At 41.0% G+C, this 23,005-nt stretch overlaps 1 protein-coding gene across 1 annotated transcript in view; it reads left to right on the forward strand.

Annotated features, from left to right (window-relative positions):
* The first annotated feature begins 202 nt into the window (after positions 1–202).
* The window catches only part of LOC126482128 (clavesin-1-like), a 30,207-nt gene continuing 7,404 nt past the window's right edge, over positions 203–23,005 (forward strand). Inside the window, exons 1-3 of the mRNA XM_050106105.1 lie at positions 203–353; positions 1,110–1,269; positions 11,153–11,402. Of these exons, the coding sequence (XP_049962062.1) occupies positions 203–353; positions 1,110–1,269; positions 11,153–11,402 (561 nt within the window). The remainder of the gene's footprint in view (positions 354–1,109; positions 1,270–11,152; positions 11,403–23,005) is intronic.

Consider the following 23,005-nt stretch of genomic DNA (forward strand, 5'->3'; position numbering starts at 1 on the left):
GCCTTTGAAAGCTATCGGCCAATTTCCTTCCAGATCCTGGAAACAATCCAACCTTGTTGATGCCACTATATAAACTCTAATCGGCCTTCTTCGATTTCTGTTAAGCAATCAGTGGCTGGGTGTCACATACGCCTTCAGGTTTTTCTATTAGTGAACTGGTGTTCTGGTTCAAGCGATTGTGTCTACTTTCTGCTTTACAGCAATGGCAGACACCGGCAAATACTTGGTGATCACACCTGAGGAGGTGGCGTACGTCAGGAAGCAGCTGGGTACCAACGAGGAGGACATCAAGGTGGCTGTGAAGCCACTGCGAGAGTGGCTCAGGATGCAGCCACACTTACCTGACGCCGTAGGTCAGTACGTTTGTCACGCTATAGGCCGTATATTACGCCCAAGTAATGTGCATACAATCAACATTATTGGTGTAATTACATAGATGTAATGCTTCTTACATCTATATATTATTTGTGTCTTTCATTAGTATGTCTGTAGCAGCATTGTCTTATCATTATTGTATCTAAAAATCGCTCCAATTTATTACACATTTAACAAGTGCAGAAATAACTCAACTATATGTCGTTACGGATGTTTAGGTTTTTTTAATGATCACTGTGAAACAAAGAGTTATAATCTCTTCTACTTATTTGCGATTGCAACTTAAGAAGGAAATAAACACTACCTACGGTCGTTTTAAATTCTGTATTACTACTTAACTGCCTCTATCTTAGCTTATGGCAAATACGGAATTACTATGACCAGCTTCACACCTTATTCTCAAATTTTGTGGACCTCTTCCAGCTCGTTATCTTTGGTATCTGTTCACTGATTAGGAATCCTTCGGAATGCTATTACTCTCTTTAATATTATGCATACTACGTTTATTATCAATGTGAATTCATACGCGTATGTACAGTGTAATACATTGATTATGGGACCATATAACCGTTTTGAGGACAGATATGTAGCAGAAAAAAATTTCATGTCGTGTTACTTCTATTTTAGGAAATTGTACATAGTAAAATTGCTGTTGATAAGAGAATCCTTTCTGTGTCATTAATATTCTTGTAAAAATCTACCTTCGTATTCTCTACGGGAATTCTGTGTTCCAGACGACTCCCTCATTGAGCGAATGTATATCAACTACAAGTGCAGCATGGAGAAGGTGAAACTGAGATTAGACGCATACTTCTCCCTCAATCACAGATTTCCCGAGTTACTAATGAACAGAGGTTTCGGAGTAAGCGACTTCCAGTTTGCAAAGAGGCACTTGTGAGTTCTGACCTGTCTTTAGCTTTTTAAATTCATAATGAGTTATTATTATTTCAGACGGTTTTAATGCTCTATTGTAATGGACGTATAGCTCTGCAGAGCACATGTACCAATGTTTGGACTCTAGCCAAGTGTAGGAGTATGTTATCTTGTCATTTCTTCGTGAACTGATAATAGTACGTTTTCGGAAAAACACTGGTGACTTTTGCGCCACTAAAACAGTATTTAAGCATTTCAATTTACCATAAAATTAAAAATTATATTTGAACCTTCTTGAAATGCTGCGTAATAAATGTCTTTCAAGGACATAATAAATTTGTATAACCAGTTATGCTGTTATGAGTATTGCATTTTATTTGAACTATGGGCCTATTTCAGCTACACAACCATCATCAGATTATTTGCAATTGAACATTTTATGAAGTTTGGTACATTTCTTGTATTACATGTGAATTATGAATAATTTGATTTTATATACGTTTCCAATCCAGCCTTCCATGCAGTGTCGTTATTTCTGTTGCTGTCTATTTGTTCCTGATTATGTTTTGGATTAATGTAACAAGAATATCAGTTTTGCAGTTTGTTCTGACTTTTCATTTAGTATTGGTCAGAAATAAATTTCAGAATGTCATTGAAATCTGTCACAATTGGCCTCACTAAATGTTAACTATAGATTGAGATTAATTTCTGACCACTAATAAACGAAGAGTCAGACCAAACTACGAAAATGAGTATTACTGCTACAATAACGTAAAATATAATCACAAACAAATAGACAACGAAAGAAACAACAATGTTGCGTGCAAGCCATATCTTATAAACGCATGTAAAATCTTATTATTCGTAACTCCCATACTATACAGCAAATTTACCAAAATATATGAAATTTTCTATTGCACATAACATGATGATTATTGTATAGCTGAAATAGGCTTATAGTTCAAATAAAAAATAATGTCCATAGTACAGTAACAGGTTACGCAAATTTATTATGTCCTTGAAAGATCAGTTGTGAGTTTTATTAGTCGTAATGCATTATAATTCGAGAGTTCTTTTAATGAATGTTTCGATCTCATAGCGTTCGATAATGTTGTAGGTTGCTTGAAATGGTATGCCTTTTTAAAAACTCGTTGAGTGAAACGCCCTTTATAAACGAGTAGTTGTATCATCATTTCAACGCAGAAGACTTTATTCCTGTACCCTAGCTTGTCAACGGTTTTGCTGCTACTAAATATCTTAACAACATGACCAACACTTCCATTATTCGTATATTTATTATTCAACATTGGCAACAACCAACAAAGTGACACACAGCCCTCCTTTTAGCTGATTTGAGTGCCTAGGTCGTCACTGTTGTGTAAAACAATCTGACAACTATGCGAAGTCACTTAATAGTGAACCCTAATGTACAATGAAATATCATTTTTAGTTTCATTTTTCAATTACATGTCTTGTATAAAACTCAAAATTTATTGTTATGCTGGCGCTGAAAAAAATGTCGTTCTGTGCAACTGTTTTCTAATTATAATTGTGTTCAGGTCAGAGGTTTTGTTTCCAAAATTTTGTTCCATCAAATGTACGTTATTTTTGAAGAAGATGGTTCATGACTCGTAATTTTTTCACCGTCAAGTGCTTTTCTATATGATCCTCGGCGTTACCCTCAGACTGTTGTCATTGCCTAGATTACTGAAGGAATCCTTTGACATTAGGCCAGTATTACAAAAATACCGAATTGTACACTCCACGTTAAGTGTATTGAGATGCTAAGGGATATTGCTGTCCCCAAATACAAATTTTTCCACTGTGCTCGTACTCTCACGCCAAATACTAATATAGGGTTTGGAGAGAACTAGACACTCCTGTTTCCTTCTTACGCTAAAGGAGTGCTGACCAACCACTTCAACGAGTGACCAAATTTTCACTGTGGTTAACGCTATTGTCGTCTTAAGCCACATAGTTGTAAGAGTGCATTATGATCTTCTTTAGTCGTTTCCAGTTTAGCTTCCATGTATGATTTACTCACGTAGGATTCAAAAAATCGAATCTAATGTGTCCTGTAAACTACGTTCTAATCTAGTCAGACGAAAGAGTGTCTGATGATCTAATCCAATGGATTAAATGTCAGGTTCTTGTAACTCTAAAATCAAGCTTCAAAGTGATGCAGGGTGCATTTCTCATGGGATTTATTGATCATCTCGCAGCAATATTGTGCTGTTTAACTCTGAACATATTCATCTTTATCATACCTGTTACATACTGAGAATTCAAAGATATCTTACATCATCAGCTTCTTCACATCCTTCATGGTGAATCTTCACTTACCTGAAACGCTGCAGTATCACTTGTTACCCACTATACAGTTAACGTTAAGGCTAATGTGATTTTCAATGGTAATAGTGAAACTAAGACGTATTTCAAACAATGTAAAATAGCTAAAATTTACCACTGGCTTGAGGCGATCCACCACAAGTTCCTCTCGTGTGCCAAACGTATCCACTCAGAGTAGTACTTGCAAACTATATCCTCAATTACTTGCTCGATGTATCCCATCTCTTCCTCCTTAGTTTTTACCTTCTAAAGTTCCCTCTAGTATGATGTAATTTATTCCCTGACGTCTTAACAGATGTGCTGTCATGCTATCAAACTGTCCCTTTTTCTTGACAGTGTCTTCCATAGATTGCTCTGCTTGTCGATTCAGCAGAGAACCTCCATATTCCTTATATTGTCAGTCTACCTAAATTTTAACTTTCTTCTCTAGCTTCAATCCTCAAATGCTTCGATTCTCTTCTGGTTTTCCCAGTGCATGTTTCGCTAGCACACGATGTTTTGCTCAGAAATTTTTATCTACTAAAGGACTATGTTTGATATTAGTAGACTTTCTTGACCAGGAATGCCCTTTTTTCAGTGCTACATCGGTTTTGGTAGGCAATCAGTGGTCTGTTTGTCATGTGTTATTTTGCTATGCAGTTATCATTTCTGGTACTTCTCATTGCTTTCGTCTCAATCGCTATTCTGTACTCATTAGACTATTCATTCCATTCAACAAATCCGGCACTTCTGCTACTCTTTTACTGAGAATAACAGTGATATATTTTCACCCTGAATTCTGACCCTGTTCAAGAATCTCTTGTTTTTTCATTGCTTCTTCTATGTATAGATTGAACAGTAGGGGCGGAAGACTACGTCCCTGTGTCACACTCTTGTTTATCCAAGCACATCGATATTGGTCTTCCAGTCTTATTGTTCCTCCTTGGCTATTGTACATATTGTTTATTACCAGTCTCTCCATATAGCTTACCCCTATTTTTCTCAGAAATTCTAACGTCTTGCTCAATTTTACATTGTCGAACTCTTTTTCTGATTCGACAAATCCTTTAGTCTTTCTTCCACCATCAACTACAATGTCAAAACAGCCTCTTGTGCCTTTACGTTTCTTAAAGTCAAACTGATGGTCTTCTAAAACATCCTCAATTTTATTTTAGATTCTTCCTTACATTGGTTTTGTCAGTAACTTGAATGCATGAGCGTTTAAGCTGAATTGAGTGATAATTCTTGCATCTGTTGGCTCTTGTAATTTTCGGAATTGTATGGATGATAGTTTTGCGAAAGTCAGGGGGTATATCGCTAGACTCACACATTCTGCACCCCAACGTGGATAATCACTTTGTTGCCACTTGCGCCCCCCCCCCCCCCCCAGTCGATGAATTTAGAGATTCCGATGTAATTTTATCTATCCCTTCTACCTTATATGATGTTAAGCTTTCCAATACACTTTGAAATTTTGATTCAAATAGTGCATCTTCTATCTCTTCACTGTCAACTCCTGTTTCTTCTTCTATCACTTCATCAGACAAGTCTGCCTTTTCATAGAGGCCTTTAGTGTGGTCTCCCCTCTCTCCTCTGCATTTAGCAGTGGAATTCCCATTGGACTCTTAATGTTACCACTCTTGCTTTTAATTGCACCGAAGGTTGTTTTGACCTGAAGGTTGTTTTGGCTTTCCTATATGCTGAGTCAGTCTTATCGACAATCATTTCTTTGCCGATTTCTTCATATATTTAATACAGCCATTTTGTCTTACCTTCCCTGCATTTGCTACTGACTTCGTTTCTTAAAGACATGTATTTCTGTGCTCGTGAATGACCTTGAACATTTTTGTACTTCCATCTTTTGTAGATGAGCCGATGTATTTCGTTTGTCATACATTGTTGCCTTCCCTGTTCGTATGGCTTTCTTTCCTACTTCTGTGAATTCCATTTTCTCCTTTCTAGCTGGACGGTGTACTGAGCTATTCATTATCGCAGTATCTCTAGCACCAGAGAACTTCAAGTTTGTCTCTTCATTTCTTAGTATTTTAGTATCCCACTACTTACGCAGTGAGTCTACCTGAGTAGTCTCTTTAAACTTACGCCTACTCTTCACCACTACTAAATTGTGATCTGAGTCTGTTTGTGCTCCTGGGTACGCCTTACATTCCAGATTATGAATTCGGAATCTCTGCCTGACCATGATGTAACTTAACTGAAATCTCAATGTGACCTCTAATTCATCTGATTTTCTACTATTTCGGGAGGCGTTTGTGGGAGACATTAATGTGTTACTCGACTCCTGGTGGAACGTATCGCTTGTAGCGTCTGCCAGTGGAGTTTGATGAGGTAACATTCTGTTTGAGGCGTAACATTCTGTCGCTCTCTAATCGAAACTGTGAGAAAATATGCCGCTGTATGTTTGGTCTTTTCTTTCACTTCGTTTTTTTTTCGAAGTGGTGATGGTCCCAAACGGAAGAATAATACTCAGGAATTGGTCAGAGTTGCGACTGAGACGCTTCTTTAGTGAACGAATTACATTTGCTTCAAGTTTTTCCAATTAGTTCTGCTTGGTTCCTCCTTTACCTGCAACAATATTGAGATCCCCTGCTATACCTGCAGGACAGGACAGATAGTTTAGTTTGTGGAAAGGGGCCAAAATGAGTGGCTGTCAGTTGCACTCGAACATACTACTTTATTCATTTGACGAACATTACTAGAGTAGAGAAAAAATTAAAAAGAAAGCAAGCCAAACATCAATTTTTGAATTTAATTCCCGGCTTAATCCGCCATTCAATCTCACGCTTTAAGGGCAAAATTAATTTAAAATCGGCTGAAGGCTAATACCTTAAGACTCAAAAACAGGAATTTGAATTCACAAGGCAGAAGGCCTTATTCTAAAAATATCTTTAAATCAGGCCGAAGGCCCAAACAATCTCAGGCCTTAAGGGCAAAACAACTTTAATTTAAAATCGGCTAGAAACCATACACAAACAAACAATAAGGACAATAAGGACTCGTAGCAATTGGAACAATACCTCACACTCCGACCGCACGTGGGCGCCGTCAGTGGGCCCAGACAGACACGCTCCATGGAGACTTACTCGCTGCTACACGCCATCCAACCAACCGCCCGCACACGGCACAGCCAGAAACTATAAGCGCGAGGCAAAAGATAGTACAAGGGTGCGAATATCGATACACACTGCTGCTGCGACTCGCAGAGAGAGAGGATAATAGCATGATCGCAATAACCGTGGGAGACTAATCACAGAATAGCAATAAAAGTTTAATGCAAAGCATAACATGAGCCAGACACAGCTCAAATATTTTTATAGTTTTTCTACGTTACATTGCAACTGACGCGACGGGTAAAGTGTTGGACCTGGAGGATTGTGTATCTAGGAACACATGATGTTTCCTGGTCTGTGCTTCGTTTTAGTGACAGATTTTGGAATCACCTGAAGGACCGTGCCATAAGGACTTTTCTACTGTTTTTGTTTTGCCCAGTGTTTCTAAATGTTTCGAGTTCTATATGTCTAAGTACTGTATAATACATAAAAGCTATTTTGGAGGTAGTGTAAATTCCTCAGATAATGAGTTTTACAAGGTGTAAGATTCATCATATTTTTCAAAGAAAATTATATAATTTATGAATGGTCCCCCCCCCCTCCCCCCCCCCCCCCCCCCCCCCCAATGAACCATGGACCTTGCCATTGGTGGGGAGGCTTGCGCGCCTCAGCGATACAGATGGCCGTACCGTAGGTGCAAGCACAACGGAGGGATATCTGTTGAGAGGCCAGACAGTCGTATGGTTCCTAAAATAGTCCCCCATTCGGATCTCTGGGCGGGAACTACTCAAGAGGACATCGTTATCGGGAGAAAGAAAACTGGCGTTCTACGGATAGGAGCGTAAAAAGTCAGATCCCTTAATCCGGCAGGTAGGTTAGAAAATTTAAAGAGGCAAATGGATAGGTTAAAATTAGATATAGTGGGAATTAGTGAAGTTCGTTGGCAGGAGGAACAAGACTTTTGGTCAGGTGAATGTTGGGTTATAAATACAAAATCAAATAGGGGTAATGCAGGACTAGGTTTAATAATGAATAGGAAAATAGGAGTGCGTGTAAGCTACTACAAACTGCATAGTGAACGCATTATTGTGGCCAAGATAGACACGAAGCCCACGCCTACTACAGTAGTACAAGTTTATATGCCAACTAGCTCTGCAGATGATGCAGAAATTGATGAAATGTATGATGAGATAAAAGAAATTATTCAGGTAGTGAATGGAGACGAAAATTTAATAGTCATTGGTGATTGGAATTCGAGAGTAGGAGAAGGGAGAGAAGGAAACGTAGTAGGTGAATATGGATTGGGGGTAATCATAGCTAACACTTGGTTCAAAAATCATGAACGAAGGTTGTATACATGGAAGAAGCCTGGAGATAGTGAACGGTTTCAGATGTATTATATAATGGTGAGACAGAGATTTAGGAACCAGGTTTTAAATTGCAAGACATTTCCAAGGGCAGATGTGGACTCTGACCACAATCTATTGGTTATGAACTGTAGATTAAAACTGAAGAAACTGCAAAAAGGTGGGAAATTAAGGAGATGGGACCTGGATAAACTGACTAAATCAGAGGTTGTACAGAGTTTCAGGGAGGGCATAAGGGAACAATTGACGAAAGAAATACAGTAGAAGAAGAATGGGTAGCTTTGAGGAATGAAATAGTGAAGGCAGCAAAGGATCAAGTAGGTAAAAAGACGAGGGCTAGTAGAACTCCTTGGGTAACAGAAGAAATATTGAATTTAATTGATGAAAAGAGAAAATATAAAAATGCAGTAAATGAAGCAGCCAAAAAGGGATACAATCGTCTCAAAAATGAGATCGATAGGAAAAGTAAAGTGGCTAAGCAGGGATGGCTAGAGGACAAATGTAAGGATGTAGAGGCTTATCTCACTAGGGGTAAGATAGATACTGCCTACAGGAAAATTAAAGGGACCTTTGGAGAAAAGAGAACCACTTGTATGAATATCAAGAGCTCAGATGGTAACCCAGTTCTAAGCAAAGAAGGGGAAAGCAGAAAGGTGGAAGGAGTATATAGAGGTTCTATACAAGGGCTATGTACTTGAGGATAATATTGTGGAAATGGAAGAGGATGTAGATGATGATGAAATGGGAGATACGACACTGCGTGAAGAGTTTGACAGAGCACTGAAAGACATGAGTCGAAACAAGGCCCCGGGAGTAGACAACATTCCATTAGAACTACTGACGGCCTTGGGAGAGCCAGTGCTGACAAAACTCTACCATCTGGTGAGCAGGATGTATGAGACAGGCGAAATACCATCAGACTTCAGGAATAATATAATAATTCCAATCCCATAGAAAGCAGTTTAATTAGTCACAGCTGCAAAATACTAACGCGAATTCTTTACAAACGAATGGAAAAACTGGTAGAAGCCGACCTCGGGGAAGATCAGTTTGGATTCCGTAGAAATGTTGGAACACTTGAGGCAATACTGACCTTACGACTTATCTTAGAAAGAAAGATTAAGGAAAGGAAAACCTACGTTTCTAGCATTTGTAGACTTAGAGAAAGCTTTTGACAATGTTGACTGGAATACTCTCTTTCCAATTCTGAAGATGGCAGGGTTCAAATACAGGGAGCGAAAGGCTATTTACAGTTTGTACAGAAACCAGATGGTAGTTATAAGAGTCGGGAGGAATGAAAGGGAAGCAGTGGTTGGGAAGGGAGTGAGACAGGGGTGTAGCCTCTCCCAGATGTTATTCAGTCTATATATTGAGCAAGCAGTAAAGGAAAGGAAAGAAAAATTCCGAGTAGGAATTAAATCCATGGAGAAGAAATAAAAACGTTGTGTTTCGATGATGACATTGTAATTCTGTCAGAGACAGCAAAGGACATAGAAGAGCAGCTGCACGGAATGGATAGTGTCTTGAAAGGAGGATATAAGATGAACATCAACAAAAGCAAAACGAGGATAATGGAATGTAGTCGAATTAAGTTGGTTGATGCTGAGGGAATTAGATTAGGAAATGAGACACTTAAAGGGAGTAAAGGAGTTTTGCTATTTAGGGAGCAAAATAACTGATGGTGAAGTAGAGAGGAAATAAAATGTAGACTGGCAATGGCAAGGAATGCGTTTCAGAAGAAGAGAAATTTGTTAACATCGAGTACATTTTTAAGTGTCAGGAGGTCGTTTGTGAAAGTATTTGTATGGAGTGAAGCCATGTATGGAAGTGAAACATGGACGATAAATAGTTTGTACAAGAAGAGAATAGAAGCTTTCGAAATGTGGTGCTACAGAAAAATGCTGAAGATTAGATGGGTAGATCAGATAACTAATGAGGAGGTATTGAATAGAATTGGGGAGAAGAGGAGTTTGTGGCACAACTTGACAAGAAGAAAGGACTGGTTGGTAGGACATATTCTGAGGCATCAAGGGATCACAAATTTAGCATTGGAGTACAGTGTGGGGGGTAAAAATTGTAGAGGGAGACCCGGAGTTGAATACACTAAGCAGATTCAGAAGGATGTAGGTTGCCGTAAGTACTAGGAGATGAAGAAGTTTGTACAGATGGAGTAGCGTGGAGAGCTGCATCAAACCAGTCTCAGGACTGAAGACCACAACAACAACATGAATGGTTAAACCATAGTTCGTCAGGCGTGCACCATCTTGTAGCTTGATACTAAAGACCTTTTTACCATGAAATATGTGCAAATGTGATATTTGCAAGTTAAATGAGTCTCTGTAATGTTTCAAGAACTTTACCTGTTTCGAGAGTGGACATTTTTATTAGTTGCCAACAGCGTCTCTGTGAAAAATTTTTAATCCTGTTACTGCTATCTGATAGAAGTTATCCTTGGTTTGATTTAACTTAGTAATTATTACCATGCAGTAAAGTAATACTGTAAGACATAGACATTAAATAAAATATTGAAAAAATTATCTCGAATTCGAACATTTTTCAATCACAATAGAATGTTACTTCCTTGGAACAATTTTTCACATTTGTTGTGAATCCTACAGCTGTGGAGTAATTTTTTCAATTTGAGAAAACCACTGCCATCTGCAGTCCACATAAAGTGTACGCCATCATTTCAAAATGGGATCACAATATTTATTAAACTTCTATTTCAGGGTGGGTTAGTGTTACGTGGTACAACACTGACCTCTACTCACAGGTGTTTTACGATTACTGCGTCACAGAAGCTCTGCTTCATACCTTGCTGGTGTGATACTTCAGAAGGAATTCCTAGACTCGCATACTGACAGGGGAGCAGTTGTGAGGACGGCTCATGATTGGGACTTATTTACATTAGCAGAGCGCCACCCGTAAAGTTTCGAGTCTGTACCCCCGATCAGAGTCACAGCCTTAACTTACCGGGATATTTCCAAAGATTGTATACCCTACGGTAGGGCATAGGATTCATTCTGGATGGATACGTTATTGTGTGTTCCTGTATTTTGTAAATTGTAACTTCCTGACTACTGCATGTATTATCCTCTTTCTCATAATCATGTGTTAACAGGAGTATAATGTCTCCTACAGAAAAATGATGGTGATGCCACGACTCACAAAGGATGCATATCGTGTGCACGTCTTGACCGCAGTGGACGAAGACCCGACCAATGTAATTTGGCCCCTTTATGGTAAGATATTGACCACCAGATTGGAAATTATGTTGCTTGAAGAATACTCTCTTGGTGATGTGGGCATCATCGACTTGGCCAACGTGAATGCTGGACACATCGTACGTGCAGATATCAACCTCGTCCGCAATATTGAAGTCTGCTATCAGGTAATTTTGAAAACCTACTCCATACTGGTCTAATTGATTAAAAGAATGACACATATGGAACTTTCCGGCATTAAAACTATTTACCAGACTTGGAATCGAACATGGGTAGAAAGTGGCCTTATGTGATCTCCAAATAAATTCGGCCCCATCGTAACAGTGGCAGGAAGCGAACCCTTTACCACAGAAATTAGTTGCTGTGTTGAGGTGGCGTTCTTACAGCCTGTAACTGTCTGATCACAAGACAATATATTACAATAGTAACAAGAAAGTGGGCAACAAGATGAATAACAAATAACAATCATTGACAATATTATGAAAAAGATAGTTACTACTCACCATGTAGGGGAGATACTGAGTCCCAGATAGGCACAACAAAAAGACTGTCAGAAACTGAGCATTCGGCCAACAAGGCCTTCGTCGAAAATAGACAACGCAGCTCACGCACACATGACTACAGTCACCGGCAGCTGAAGCCAGAGTGAAACCATAAGTCCATGATGAGAGTGTCAGCTGTTTGAGAGGGTAAGGAGGAGGCTGGGGCAGGGAGGGGGAGGCATACCACGGTAGGGGTGGGGACGGTAAAGAGCTGCTTATGGGAGCATACAGGGACGAGATGAAGAGTGGGGTAGGGCAGCTAGGTGCAGTTTGGAGGCTACAAGGAGGGCGAGGAGAAGGGGGTAGCGCAAAAGGAGAAAATAAGAAGAAGAGAAATAAGAAGACTGAAGGTGCATTGATAGAACAGAGGGCTGATAGAACAGGGGAACAGGGAAGAGACTACATCTACATCCATACTCCGCAAGCCACCTGACAGTGTGTGGCGGAGGGTACCTTGAGTACCTCTATCGGTTCTCCCTTCTATTCCAGTCTCGTGTTGTTCGGGGAAAGAAGGATTGTCGGTATGCCTCTGTGTGACTTCTAATCTCTGTGATTTTATCCTCGTGGCCTCTTCGCGAGATATACGTAGGAGGGAGAAATATACTGCTTGACTCCTCGGTGAAGGTATGTTCTCGAAACTTCAACAAAAGCCCGTTCCGAGCTACTGAGCGCCTCTGCTGCATAGTCTTCCACTGGAGTTTGTCTATCATCTCCGTAACGCTTTCGCGATTAGTATATGATCCTGCAACGAAGCGCGCTGCTCTCAGTTGGATCTCCTCCATCTCTTCTATGAACCCTATCTGGTACGGATCCCACACTGCTGAGCAGTATTCAAGCAGTAGGCGAACAAGCGTACTGTAACCAACTTCCTTTGTTTTCGAATTGCATTTCCTTAAGATTCTTCCAATGAATCTCAATCTGGCATCTGCTTTACCGACGATGAACTTTATTAATCATTCCATTTTAAATCATTCCTAATGCAAAATCCCAGATAATTTACGGAATTAACTGCTTCCAGTTGCTGACCTGCTATATTGTAGCTAAATGATAAGGGATCTTTCTTTCTATGTATTCGCAGCACATTACACTTGTCTACATTGAGATTCAATAGCCGTTCCCTTCACCATGCGTCAATTCGCTGCAGATCCTCCTGCATTTCAGTACAATTTTCCATTGTTACAACCTCTCGATATACCATAGCATCAGCCGCAAAAAGCCTCAGTGAAACTTCGATGTCATCCACAAGGTCATTTATGTATATTGTGAATAGCAACGGTCCTACGACACTCCCTTGTCGCACACCTGGAATCACTGTTACTTCGGAAGACTTCTCTCCATTGAGAATGACATGCTACGTTCTGTTATCTAGGAACTCTTCAATCCAATCACACAATTGTCTGATAGTCCATATGCTCTTACTTTGTTCATTAAACGACTGTGGGGAACTGTATGGAACGCCTTGCGGAAGTCGAGAAACACGGCATCTACCTGGGAACCCGTGTCTATGGCCCTCTGAGTCTCGTGGACGATTAGCGCGTGCATAATTACGACGACTAACGCAGGTTGAGGCCAGAAGGGATAGGGGAAAACAGGATGTGTTGCTGGGATAGTTCCCATCTGCACAGTTCAGAAAATCTGACGTAGGTGGGAAAGATTTAGGTGGCATCGGCTGTGAAGGAGTCATTGAATGAAGAACGTCATGTTGGGTAGCGTGCTCAGCAGTGGGGTCATAAAGCTGCTTCTTGGTTACAGTTTGTCAGAGGCAATTTACGTGGACAGACAGCTTGTTGGTTGCCATGCCCATGTGAAATGCAGCACAGTAATTGCAAAATGGTTCAGTTGGCTCTGAGCACTATGGGACTTAAATTCTGAGGTCATCACTCCCCTAGAACTTAGAACTGCTTAAACCTAACTAACCTAAGGACATCACACACGTCCGTTGCCGATGCAGGATTCGAAGCTGCGACCGCAATGGTCGCGCGGTTCCAGACTGTAGCGCCTAGAACCGCTCGGCTACCCCGGTCGGCCAGTAGCTGCAGCTTAGCTTCTAGATCACATGACTGATTACAATAGTAACCCTACCTTCGATGGTATACGTGATGCTTGTGACCGGACTGGAGTATTTGGTGGAGGATGTATCGGACAAGTCTTGCATCTGTTTCTGTTACAGGGATATGAGCCATAAGGCTGGGAAGGGAGCAGGAGTTGTGTAGGAATGGACGAGGATATTGTGTAGGGGTTTTAACATGGCTGTCAATCAGCGACTGTTGTATAATACAAAATTTTGAAAAACACAGCCCTCAGTCGCGAACACAATTAATTTGTAACCTAGGTTTCGGTGTCTCAAGGGACACCTTCTTCGAACAAAGTTAAAACTAAATCTTACAGCATAACGTACCAAAAAATACGAAAGCTGCGGTCAAATCTGACAGCGTCACATAGTCAGAATTAAAATAAAATGCAACAGAGGTGCAAGCCACTAGGGGCTGCCATGCGTCCTCTGCTACAGTCAACACAAAAACTAACTATCTGAAGCTGTCAGGTATCACCATAGCTTTCGTATTTTTTGGTACGTTATGCTGTGACATTTAGTTTTAACTTTGTCCGAAGAAGGTGTCCCTTGTGACACCGAAACCTAGGTTACAAATTAATTGTGTTCGCCACTGAGGGCTGTGTTTTTCAAAATTTTGTTGATATTGTGTAGGTTCGGTGGGCAGTGGAGTACGACTGTGGAAGGCATTTATTAAAATAATAGTACACAAATTTTCAGCTACAGTTTGACGAGAGAGCGTGGAAGTGACAAAAGTTCTGAGCTCTAGTCTGCATCTCGCTCAGTGAACTATGGCTATCTAGTATAATTCCAGTTCAGTACCGACTACCGCTGGTTTCAGCACACGCAGTTACTATATAAATTTTGCGACACTCGGCTATGATTGCGATGACTGGTGGTGGCTTGCTGACAACCAGAACGATAACTGGCCGAGTGAAGCCAGGCAGCCACTTATAACTACGAATATGGCAACGATTTGTCTGAAATTACTCGAAAGCAGAACGAAGGGCCTGCATTCAGCGCATTCTATAGCGGACTACAGAACTATTGGCAGATGGGCCGGACTATTTTAATGCCTTGTGATGGAAACACAAAGTGGTTAATGTTATGTGACGAGCGATCCCGTGTGATGCCATGCTGAAGACCACATGGCGTGTGACGCCCTCTGTGTAGGTCGCCATCCTCTTTGTATCCCACCATCCTCCATAAAATTGGTAAATAAAGTATTAAGCTTTTGATGTAATACTCCCTCCCCCCTCAATTTATATTCCCTCTGACCCCAGAGACTTTCATTTTTAAGCCAACTTTCTGAAGTGTAAGTTTCTTCCATCGAGTAGTCTATTTCGTAGTCGTTTTGTGTGTGTTGGTGTGTACTTTCAATTTTCAGTTTTGTTAAGTCTTCATATTACAATTTAAAAACTTTTACTACGGACATTTGCTAATATACTGTGCCTAAATGTGTCCATTAATATCCTTGTTTTACTTTTGGTGCATCCGCCATACTTTCGTCTGTATTCCTTAAAAACTGTGAAACTTCATTGTAGATGACCATCAGCTGTTTAGTTTTAAGCTCGGTGCTATCGGTTTCGATCAGTAGACCATTATAAAATCGAAGCAAAGCATAACCAGCTTGTCAGTACAACATATGAAGCAAACAACTTCGATGTGTGTAGAAAAACATAACTCCTGTTATAATATGGTTCAAATGGCTCTGAGCACTATGGGACTTAACATCTTAGGTCATCAGTCCCCTAGAACTTAGAACTACTTAAACCTAACTAACCTAAGGACATCACACACATCCATGCCCGAGGCAGGATTCGAACCTGCGACCGTAGCAGTCCCGCGGTTCCGGACTGCAGACCTAGAACCGCACGACCACCGCCTGTTATAATAAATAACGCGTTAAAGACACAGATATATAGCAGAAGCACACAAGATGGCATACATTTCAAATTGAAGAAAAGACTTTAATGGTCTCGTTCCTTATCATTTGTATATTGCTCCTAACAACCCTCCTTCATTTTTTCGAATACCTGAGTTCGCCCTGTTATGAACGGCTTTGAATCTTGTTCGTCTGGACATGACTTAATCTTTGCCTCTTGGGTAGCTACACCAATATCTTTGATGCATACTACAGTTAAAAAAAATATCAAAACTGAGGTAATGTGTGTTTCCGTGGTATCATCTATCGATACCACCCCATGGGCATCTTTTACTCGGCAACGGAATTTTAGTTTCCTTCAGACACCGACAGTGCTCGTGCAGGATCCGGCGGACCCAGTGGAGCGTGTCCGCTGAGCGACTCCTCCACTTGCTTGGCACTCAGCACTGGCTATAATTAAGCAGTAGCGACCAGGGCAGACAGAGCAACTGCATCGACGCCAGTACTGGAGCCGACGATGGTTTCTCCGTGATTGCGAACGCGCGTCCTCGTGCGCGGACCACGGAGGGCACGGGAACGGTTTGCTGTGGGAGGAGATGTAAGCCAGCTGCGAGCTCAGTTATCAGTGCTCCTGATAAAAGCAACATGTCTGATCGCCAAAATATAAGGCCCTGTGGACACTATGGATCGACAGTATACTAGTGGGCTGTTCGATCAGAAAATACATCAAGAGAAACTGTAGAATTACATAATAATAAGATTTTCCACGTACCTTTTTTCGTTATTTGTCGTTCATCTTGGGTCGAACAATATGATCGAGTATATGGTACGTAAAATTTATCATTTCTCTTCGTATATAATCAGTAGCGGTATTTGGGACTGTGACGCTACAACGCAGGCCTTGCTATGAATTTTTTCGCTTGCTTAACATATGAAACTGTTTGTATACGATGTATTGTCTAGTGTAAATAAGTATTGTAAATACTATGTTTAAATTATGTAATATTTAACACTGGCAAGTCAGGACATATTTAGTTAACGCTGAAGTCAGAAGAGATTGTTTTGTCGCGCCTCTGGGCGCGGGAGCGCGCCAGCGGGTAGTAGTAGCAGTGACGCTGTGCTCGAAGTAAGAAGTACAGTCGAGTGCTGCTAGTCCTAGCTGTGTTACATCTAACGGCTAGAGTGTGGATCTAAGTACGACGGGAAAGTAATGGTCGGCATATCTGGAAGCATGGCCGGGCAAGTTATTATGGATTAATGGGCATAGTGCTGAAGAAACGAGGACATACATGTGAAGCGCACTGTGGGCCCAAGTCGCAACAGTAAAAGCCCGGTGCCACATTGTGTCGCTGCCGTGGACTTCCATCGATCCACAGACAACGACGGAAGTAAGATCTACGTAATTTTCGTAGGATAAAATTGTAGAAGGCTTGCCAGTGACTGTGTTTTTCTCTGAAGTTGAACAGTTAATAACAAGCACTTTATAATCGAAGTGTTGCAGTTACATTCCTCCCGACAATAACACCAAGTAGGTTCCTTCGAATCCTTACCTTATTGAACCGAGTGTTTCACGCCATTATCAAGAGAAAATACGTTAATTATCAAATTATTTGCATAGGCGGTGAAGAGCAAATTTCAGACTGGTTATCGTAGTTAATTGTTGCACTTAACAAGCTTACGCCAACCGTAGTAACATAATGATAGACTGAAGTAATAAATTTGATTATTAAAATTTATTTCATTGCATATTCAGCTGATATTTCATGAAACTATAAAGCTTATTCCACCTGACAATCCCCTAATTAATGATTTATTATCAGTCAAAACATAGTTAATCAATTATTGGTAATATATTTCATTATCAGTAGATTAAACTGTGCAAAGTACCTAATTTTAAAGAGAGAATGACAGTCCATTATCCAAAATCTCGATAGATGTGTTGTCAGCATTGCACTTAGCTGACAAGTTATGAACAAAATAAGTGTAGTTAGATTGTTATGACGTTGTTTGACACACCACTTACGTAAAAGTTCCCGTTCCACCTGCTGCGCTACAAACAGGTAAACTTTTTTTTTTAACAATTATTTACGTACTTAACAGTACTGTCGCTCATCAGTTGAGCTGGTGACCGATTTTTCAATTGCTTTTACAACTTAATCATTTCTTTCGGCAAAATTTCCACTGGCAAAATTTGTTTCCAAATTATTTCCATTACTTCATTTATCGATCGTTATTGAATGAAATTACTCATTCAACAACGATCAAGTTGTAACGTCTCCTGTTTCCCGCGGAATAATCATTATTTACTTCAGATTCGGATGCCATATCACAACGCGGGTCAAAATTCATAATCCACGGTCATTGTCAACTTGTAATTTCGCAAATCCAGGGTAACAGGGGGGTGTTATAGGACTACTCTTCAAAATAAATTGTTACAATAGTTTCTTCCGTTCATTTGAGTTTGCTTTTGCTAATGGCAGATCATTACTCTCTTTACACGCTCGATTATTGTTAATCGAGACAGAAAACTCAGGACTCATCAGTCATATGAGTCACAGTTTGTGGCTTACTCATCATAAATGAGAACATAAGAAGGTTGTCAATGACGTGCACACTACCGTCTCTCTTGCTAACATTTTCTCAAGCCGTTGTCAATCGTCGAATTATTATTCGACATTTTATTAAAAACTTGACGAAACTAATTCCTATCCGCAGTAAAAGGTGGGAAAAAAATCAGACCCAACGATAGCACCGGTGCAACGAGCACAGTGTAAATTTCCGACAGTGCCGCAAAACTTACAGTCAACGTACGAGGGCTAGTCATCAAGTTTTAATTATAATATCGCAAAAATGAAATTACGTAACTAATTTCGTGTTTGCTTATAGTTACATGTCTAAAGTTCGAATAAACAGTGCAATTCCCTCCTCAAAGTACCGCAGCACTCCGATAGAGGTGACAAAGAGAATGGCTGAAATAGGCTACTCCTGGGGTAGGCTGCGGAGGTGTGGTGCGGAGTTTCACTGTGTACCACAACACGGGCATGCAATAAACAGAAAATTAGTTTGACAACTTATTTTTTCTAAGTGACAATCAAATCAGAGTGGCCAACGTTCGTTCGTCAAGAAAAAACTTTAAAGTAAATGATTCTTTTGCCGCTCTTTTATTGCGAGTTTGTATTCAGTATCACGGCATAAGAAGTTACAGTCATCTTAAGTTCAAAGTAATCTGCTGTACTGTGTTTTTTTACTAAGTGTTTCAGAATTTATTTCTGATAAAAATAGTCGTTTTAAGTATACTCCCTCCTTTCATTTACCAATCCACATTATCTACACGCCTAGCGCAGATGACATTGCTTCAGCTATACTTTGTCTTGTACTGTTCTCAGTTGTCCACGCCTCTCGTAGTTGTGCTCTGTTACACTTGTATATAGTCTTATAAGCTCTTAATTCTATCTCAGTGAGCTCTTTACGTCATCTCGCTAGAACTTTTTCCTGACGCAAATGTACCTTGATACTGTTGTAGCTTCGTGATCCATCCTCGATATATCCCTTTATGTAATACAGCTTTTTTTATCAAACAATGCTGTTAAATAAATGAATTGGTCTGTCCTGTGTACTTTCACCAACCCATTTTCAAGTGTTCGACTATTACCTGAGTTTCTTCCAAATTTAGTACTAATATTTCATACTTAATATTTTATACTAATATTCAGATACCAGTCAATATTGCACTTCTTCTACATCGCCTGTGTATTTAGCTGTTAGTTTCATCATCTGCGTTAACCATTCATTGCTTTCATTTAGTAGTAACCCCAGAAATTATTTTTGCTATTCAGCATCTGTAATAATAATAATAATAATAATATTCCTCAAAGCTAACTTAAGAATTGTATATGTATACATATGTTGCCTGGATCTCGTATTACCTTGAACTCGTCTGTTACCACTTCTCTTCATACATATTTCCTCAACGATTTGGTGCTACCTTCGTTTCATGCAGTAAGTTGTCTTGTGACAGCCAGAGCGACAGCACCAGCAGCAGCGAGTACTGTTTGTATAAAGCGTTTATTTTGCATTTTGTTTACGACCTTCCACTAAGGAAGGGGTTCTATTTGTGTTTATCTGCTCTGCATAGTAACTAACAGTTCTTGATAAAACTTTACGTAGTTTTCGTGTTAGATTTCTTAGTGTTTTCTTGATCGTTTAGAACAGAAAGCGCCCTAAAACCGTCTTTTGTTTGTTTCGCGGCCGTTAGCCACTAGTCACCTGAATCAGCAGTTGTCTTGTGACAGCCAGAGCGACAGCACCAGCAGCAGCGAGTACTGTTTGTATAAAGCGTTTATTTTACATTTTGTTTACGACCTTCCACTAAGGAAGGGGTTCTATTTGTGTTTATCTGCTCTGCATAGTAACTAACAGTTCTTGATAAAACTTTACGTAGTTTTCGTGTTAGATTTCTTAGTGTTTTCTTGATCGTTTAGAACAGAAAGCGCCCTAAAACCGTCTTTTGTTTGTTTCGCGGCCGTTAGCCACTAGTCACCTGAATCAGCAGTTGTCTTGTGACAGCCAGAGCGACAGCACCAGCAGCAGCGAGTACTGTTTGTATAAAGCGTTTATTTTACATTTTGTTTACGACCTTCCACTAAGGAAGGGGTTCTATTTGTGTTTATCTGCTCTGCATAGTAACTAACAGTTCTTGATAAAACTTTACGTAGTTTTCGTGTTAGATTTCTTAGTGTTTTCTTGATCGTTTAGAACAGAAAGCGCCCTAAAACCGTCTTTTGTTTGTTTCGCGGCCGTTAGCCACTAGTCACCTGAATCAGCAGTTGTCTTGTGACAGCCAGAGCGACAGCACCAGCAGCAGCGAGTACTGTTTGTATAAAGCGTTTTTGTACTTATTTGCTGCGCTTAGCTTTTAAATAGTTTTTCTGGGAAAACCTAGCGTAGTTTTCGCGTCTCGTATTTCAGTGAGTGTTTCTTGATTATCAGAGTAGCTCATCAGAAGATTATCTTGGGAATTTGTCACCGTATAGAGTAGGGTAAACATAGTCATGTGTAGGGGCTGTGGTTGTTGTGAGCGGACGCAAGGAGAATTGGCCACTCTTCGGGGGCAGGTGGAGGCTTTGTCTGTTAGGCTCATCGAGCTCGAGGCGCAGGCGTCGGCTCGTAGTGGCGTTGGGGCTACTGTGGTGAGACCTATGCCTACTTCGGTGGCCTTGGAATCACATGGAACCCCTGATGTCGCTGCGTCTTCCGGCAGTGAGCATCTTACCGGTCAGCCATCACTCCAGGGTGAATGGCGGACAGTGGTGGGCTCGCGCGTGCCTGGCCGAAAGGCGAAGGTGGGATCTGGCCGCGTGGCAGCTGCCTTACCCCTTTCCAACAGGTACGGGGTGCTTCCTAGTGGTGATGACATCGTTTCCGAGCCACCACAGGCTGCCTCGCCTGTTGGGCTTGTGGCCGATTCTCCGGCAAGGTCCCGACAGTCACAGAGGGCGGGCCTATTAGTTATAGGGAGCTCCAACGTTAGGCGGGTTGTGGAGCCCCTCAGGAAAATAGCGGGTAGGTCGGGGAAGAATGCCAGTGTGCACTCGGTGTGCTTGCCGGGGGGTCTCGTCCGTAATGTGGAGGAGGCCCTTCCGGCAGCTATTGAACGCACTGGGTGTGACCGGCTGCAGATAGTAGCACATGTCGGAACGAATGACGCCTGCCGCTTGGGTTCTGAGGCCATCCTTGGTTCCTTCCGGCGGCTGGCTGATTTGGTGAAGACAACCAGCATCGCACGCGGAGTGCAAGCTGAGCTTAATATCTGCAGCATAGTGCCCAGAGTCGATCGCGGTCCTCTGGTTTGGAGCCGTGTGGAGGGTCTAAACCAGAGGCTCAGACGACTCTGCGACTATAATGGTTGCAAATTCATCGACCTCCGTTATTGGGTGGAGAACTGTAGGGCCCCCCTAGACAGGTCAGGCGTGCACTACACACCGGAAGCAGCTACTAGGGTAGCAGAGTACGTGTGGCGTGCACACGGGGGTTTTTTAGGTTAGAGGGACCCCCCCTTGGGCGAAACGATAAAATACCTGACGGCTTACCAGAGAGGACATTATCATCGTTGATAAAGAATGTCCGTCCTCAGAGACCAAAAACAGGAAAAGTTAACGTAATATTGGTAAACTGCAGGAGTATCCAGGGCAAGGTTCCTGAATTAGTATCTCTTATTGAAGGAAATAGTGCGCATATAGTATTAGGAACGGAAAGTTGGTTAAAACCGGAAGTGAACAGTAACGAAATCCTAGACACAGAATGGAATATATACCGCAAGGATAGGATAAACGCCAATGGTGGAGGAGTATTTATAGCAGTAAAGAATTCAATAATATCCAGTGAAGTTATTAGCGAATGCGAATGTGAAATAATCTGGGTTAAGTTAAGTATCAAAGGTGGGTCAGATATGATAGTCGGATGCTTCTATAGACCACCTGCATCAGCAACCGTAGTAGTTGAGCGCCTCAGAGAGAACCTGCAGAACGTCGTGAAGAAGTTTCGTGATCATACTATTGTAATAGGGGGAGACTTCAATCTACCAGGTATAGAATGGGATAGTCACACAATCAGAACTGGAGCCAGGGACAGAGACTCTTGTGACATTATCCTGACTGCCTTGTCCGAGAATTACTTCGAGCAGATAGTTAGAGAACCAACTCGTGAAGCTAACGTTTTAGACCTCATAGCAACAAATAGACCGGAACTTTTCGACTCCGTGAATGTAGAAGAGGGTATCAGTGATCATAAGTCAGTGGTTGCATCAATGACTACAAGTGTAATAAGAAATGCCAAGAAAGGAAGGAAAATATATTTGCTTAACAAGAGTGATAGGGCACAAATCGCAGAATATCTGAGTGACCACCATCAAACGTTCATTTCTGAGGAAGAGGATGTGGAACAAAAATGGAAAAAATTCAGAAACATCGTCCAGTACGCCTTAGATAAGTTCGTACCGACTAAGGTCCAAAGCGAGGGGAAAGATCCACCGTGGTATAACAATCATGTACGAAAGGTACTACGGAAACAAAGAAAGCTTCATCATAGGTTTAAGAGCAGTCGAATCATAGCTGATAAAGAAAAGCTGAACGAAGCGAAAAAGAGCGTAAAGAGAGCAATGAGAGAAGCATTCAACGAATTCGAACATAAAACATTGGCAAACAATCTAAACAAGAACCCTATAAAGTTTTGGTCATATGTAAAATCGGTAAGCGGATCTAAATCCCCCATTCAGTCACTCGTTGACCACGATGG

Source organism: Schistocerca serialis, chromosome 5 (assembly GCF_023864345.2).
Source record: "Schistocerca serialis cubense isolate TAMUIC-IGC-003099 chromosome 5, iqSchSeri2.2, whole genome shotgun sequence".
Classification (NCBI taxonomy): domain Eukaryota; kingdom Metazoa; phylum Arthropoda; class Insecta; order Orthoptera; family Acrididae; genus Schistocerca; species Schistocerca serialis.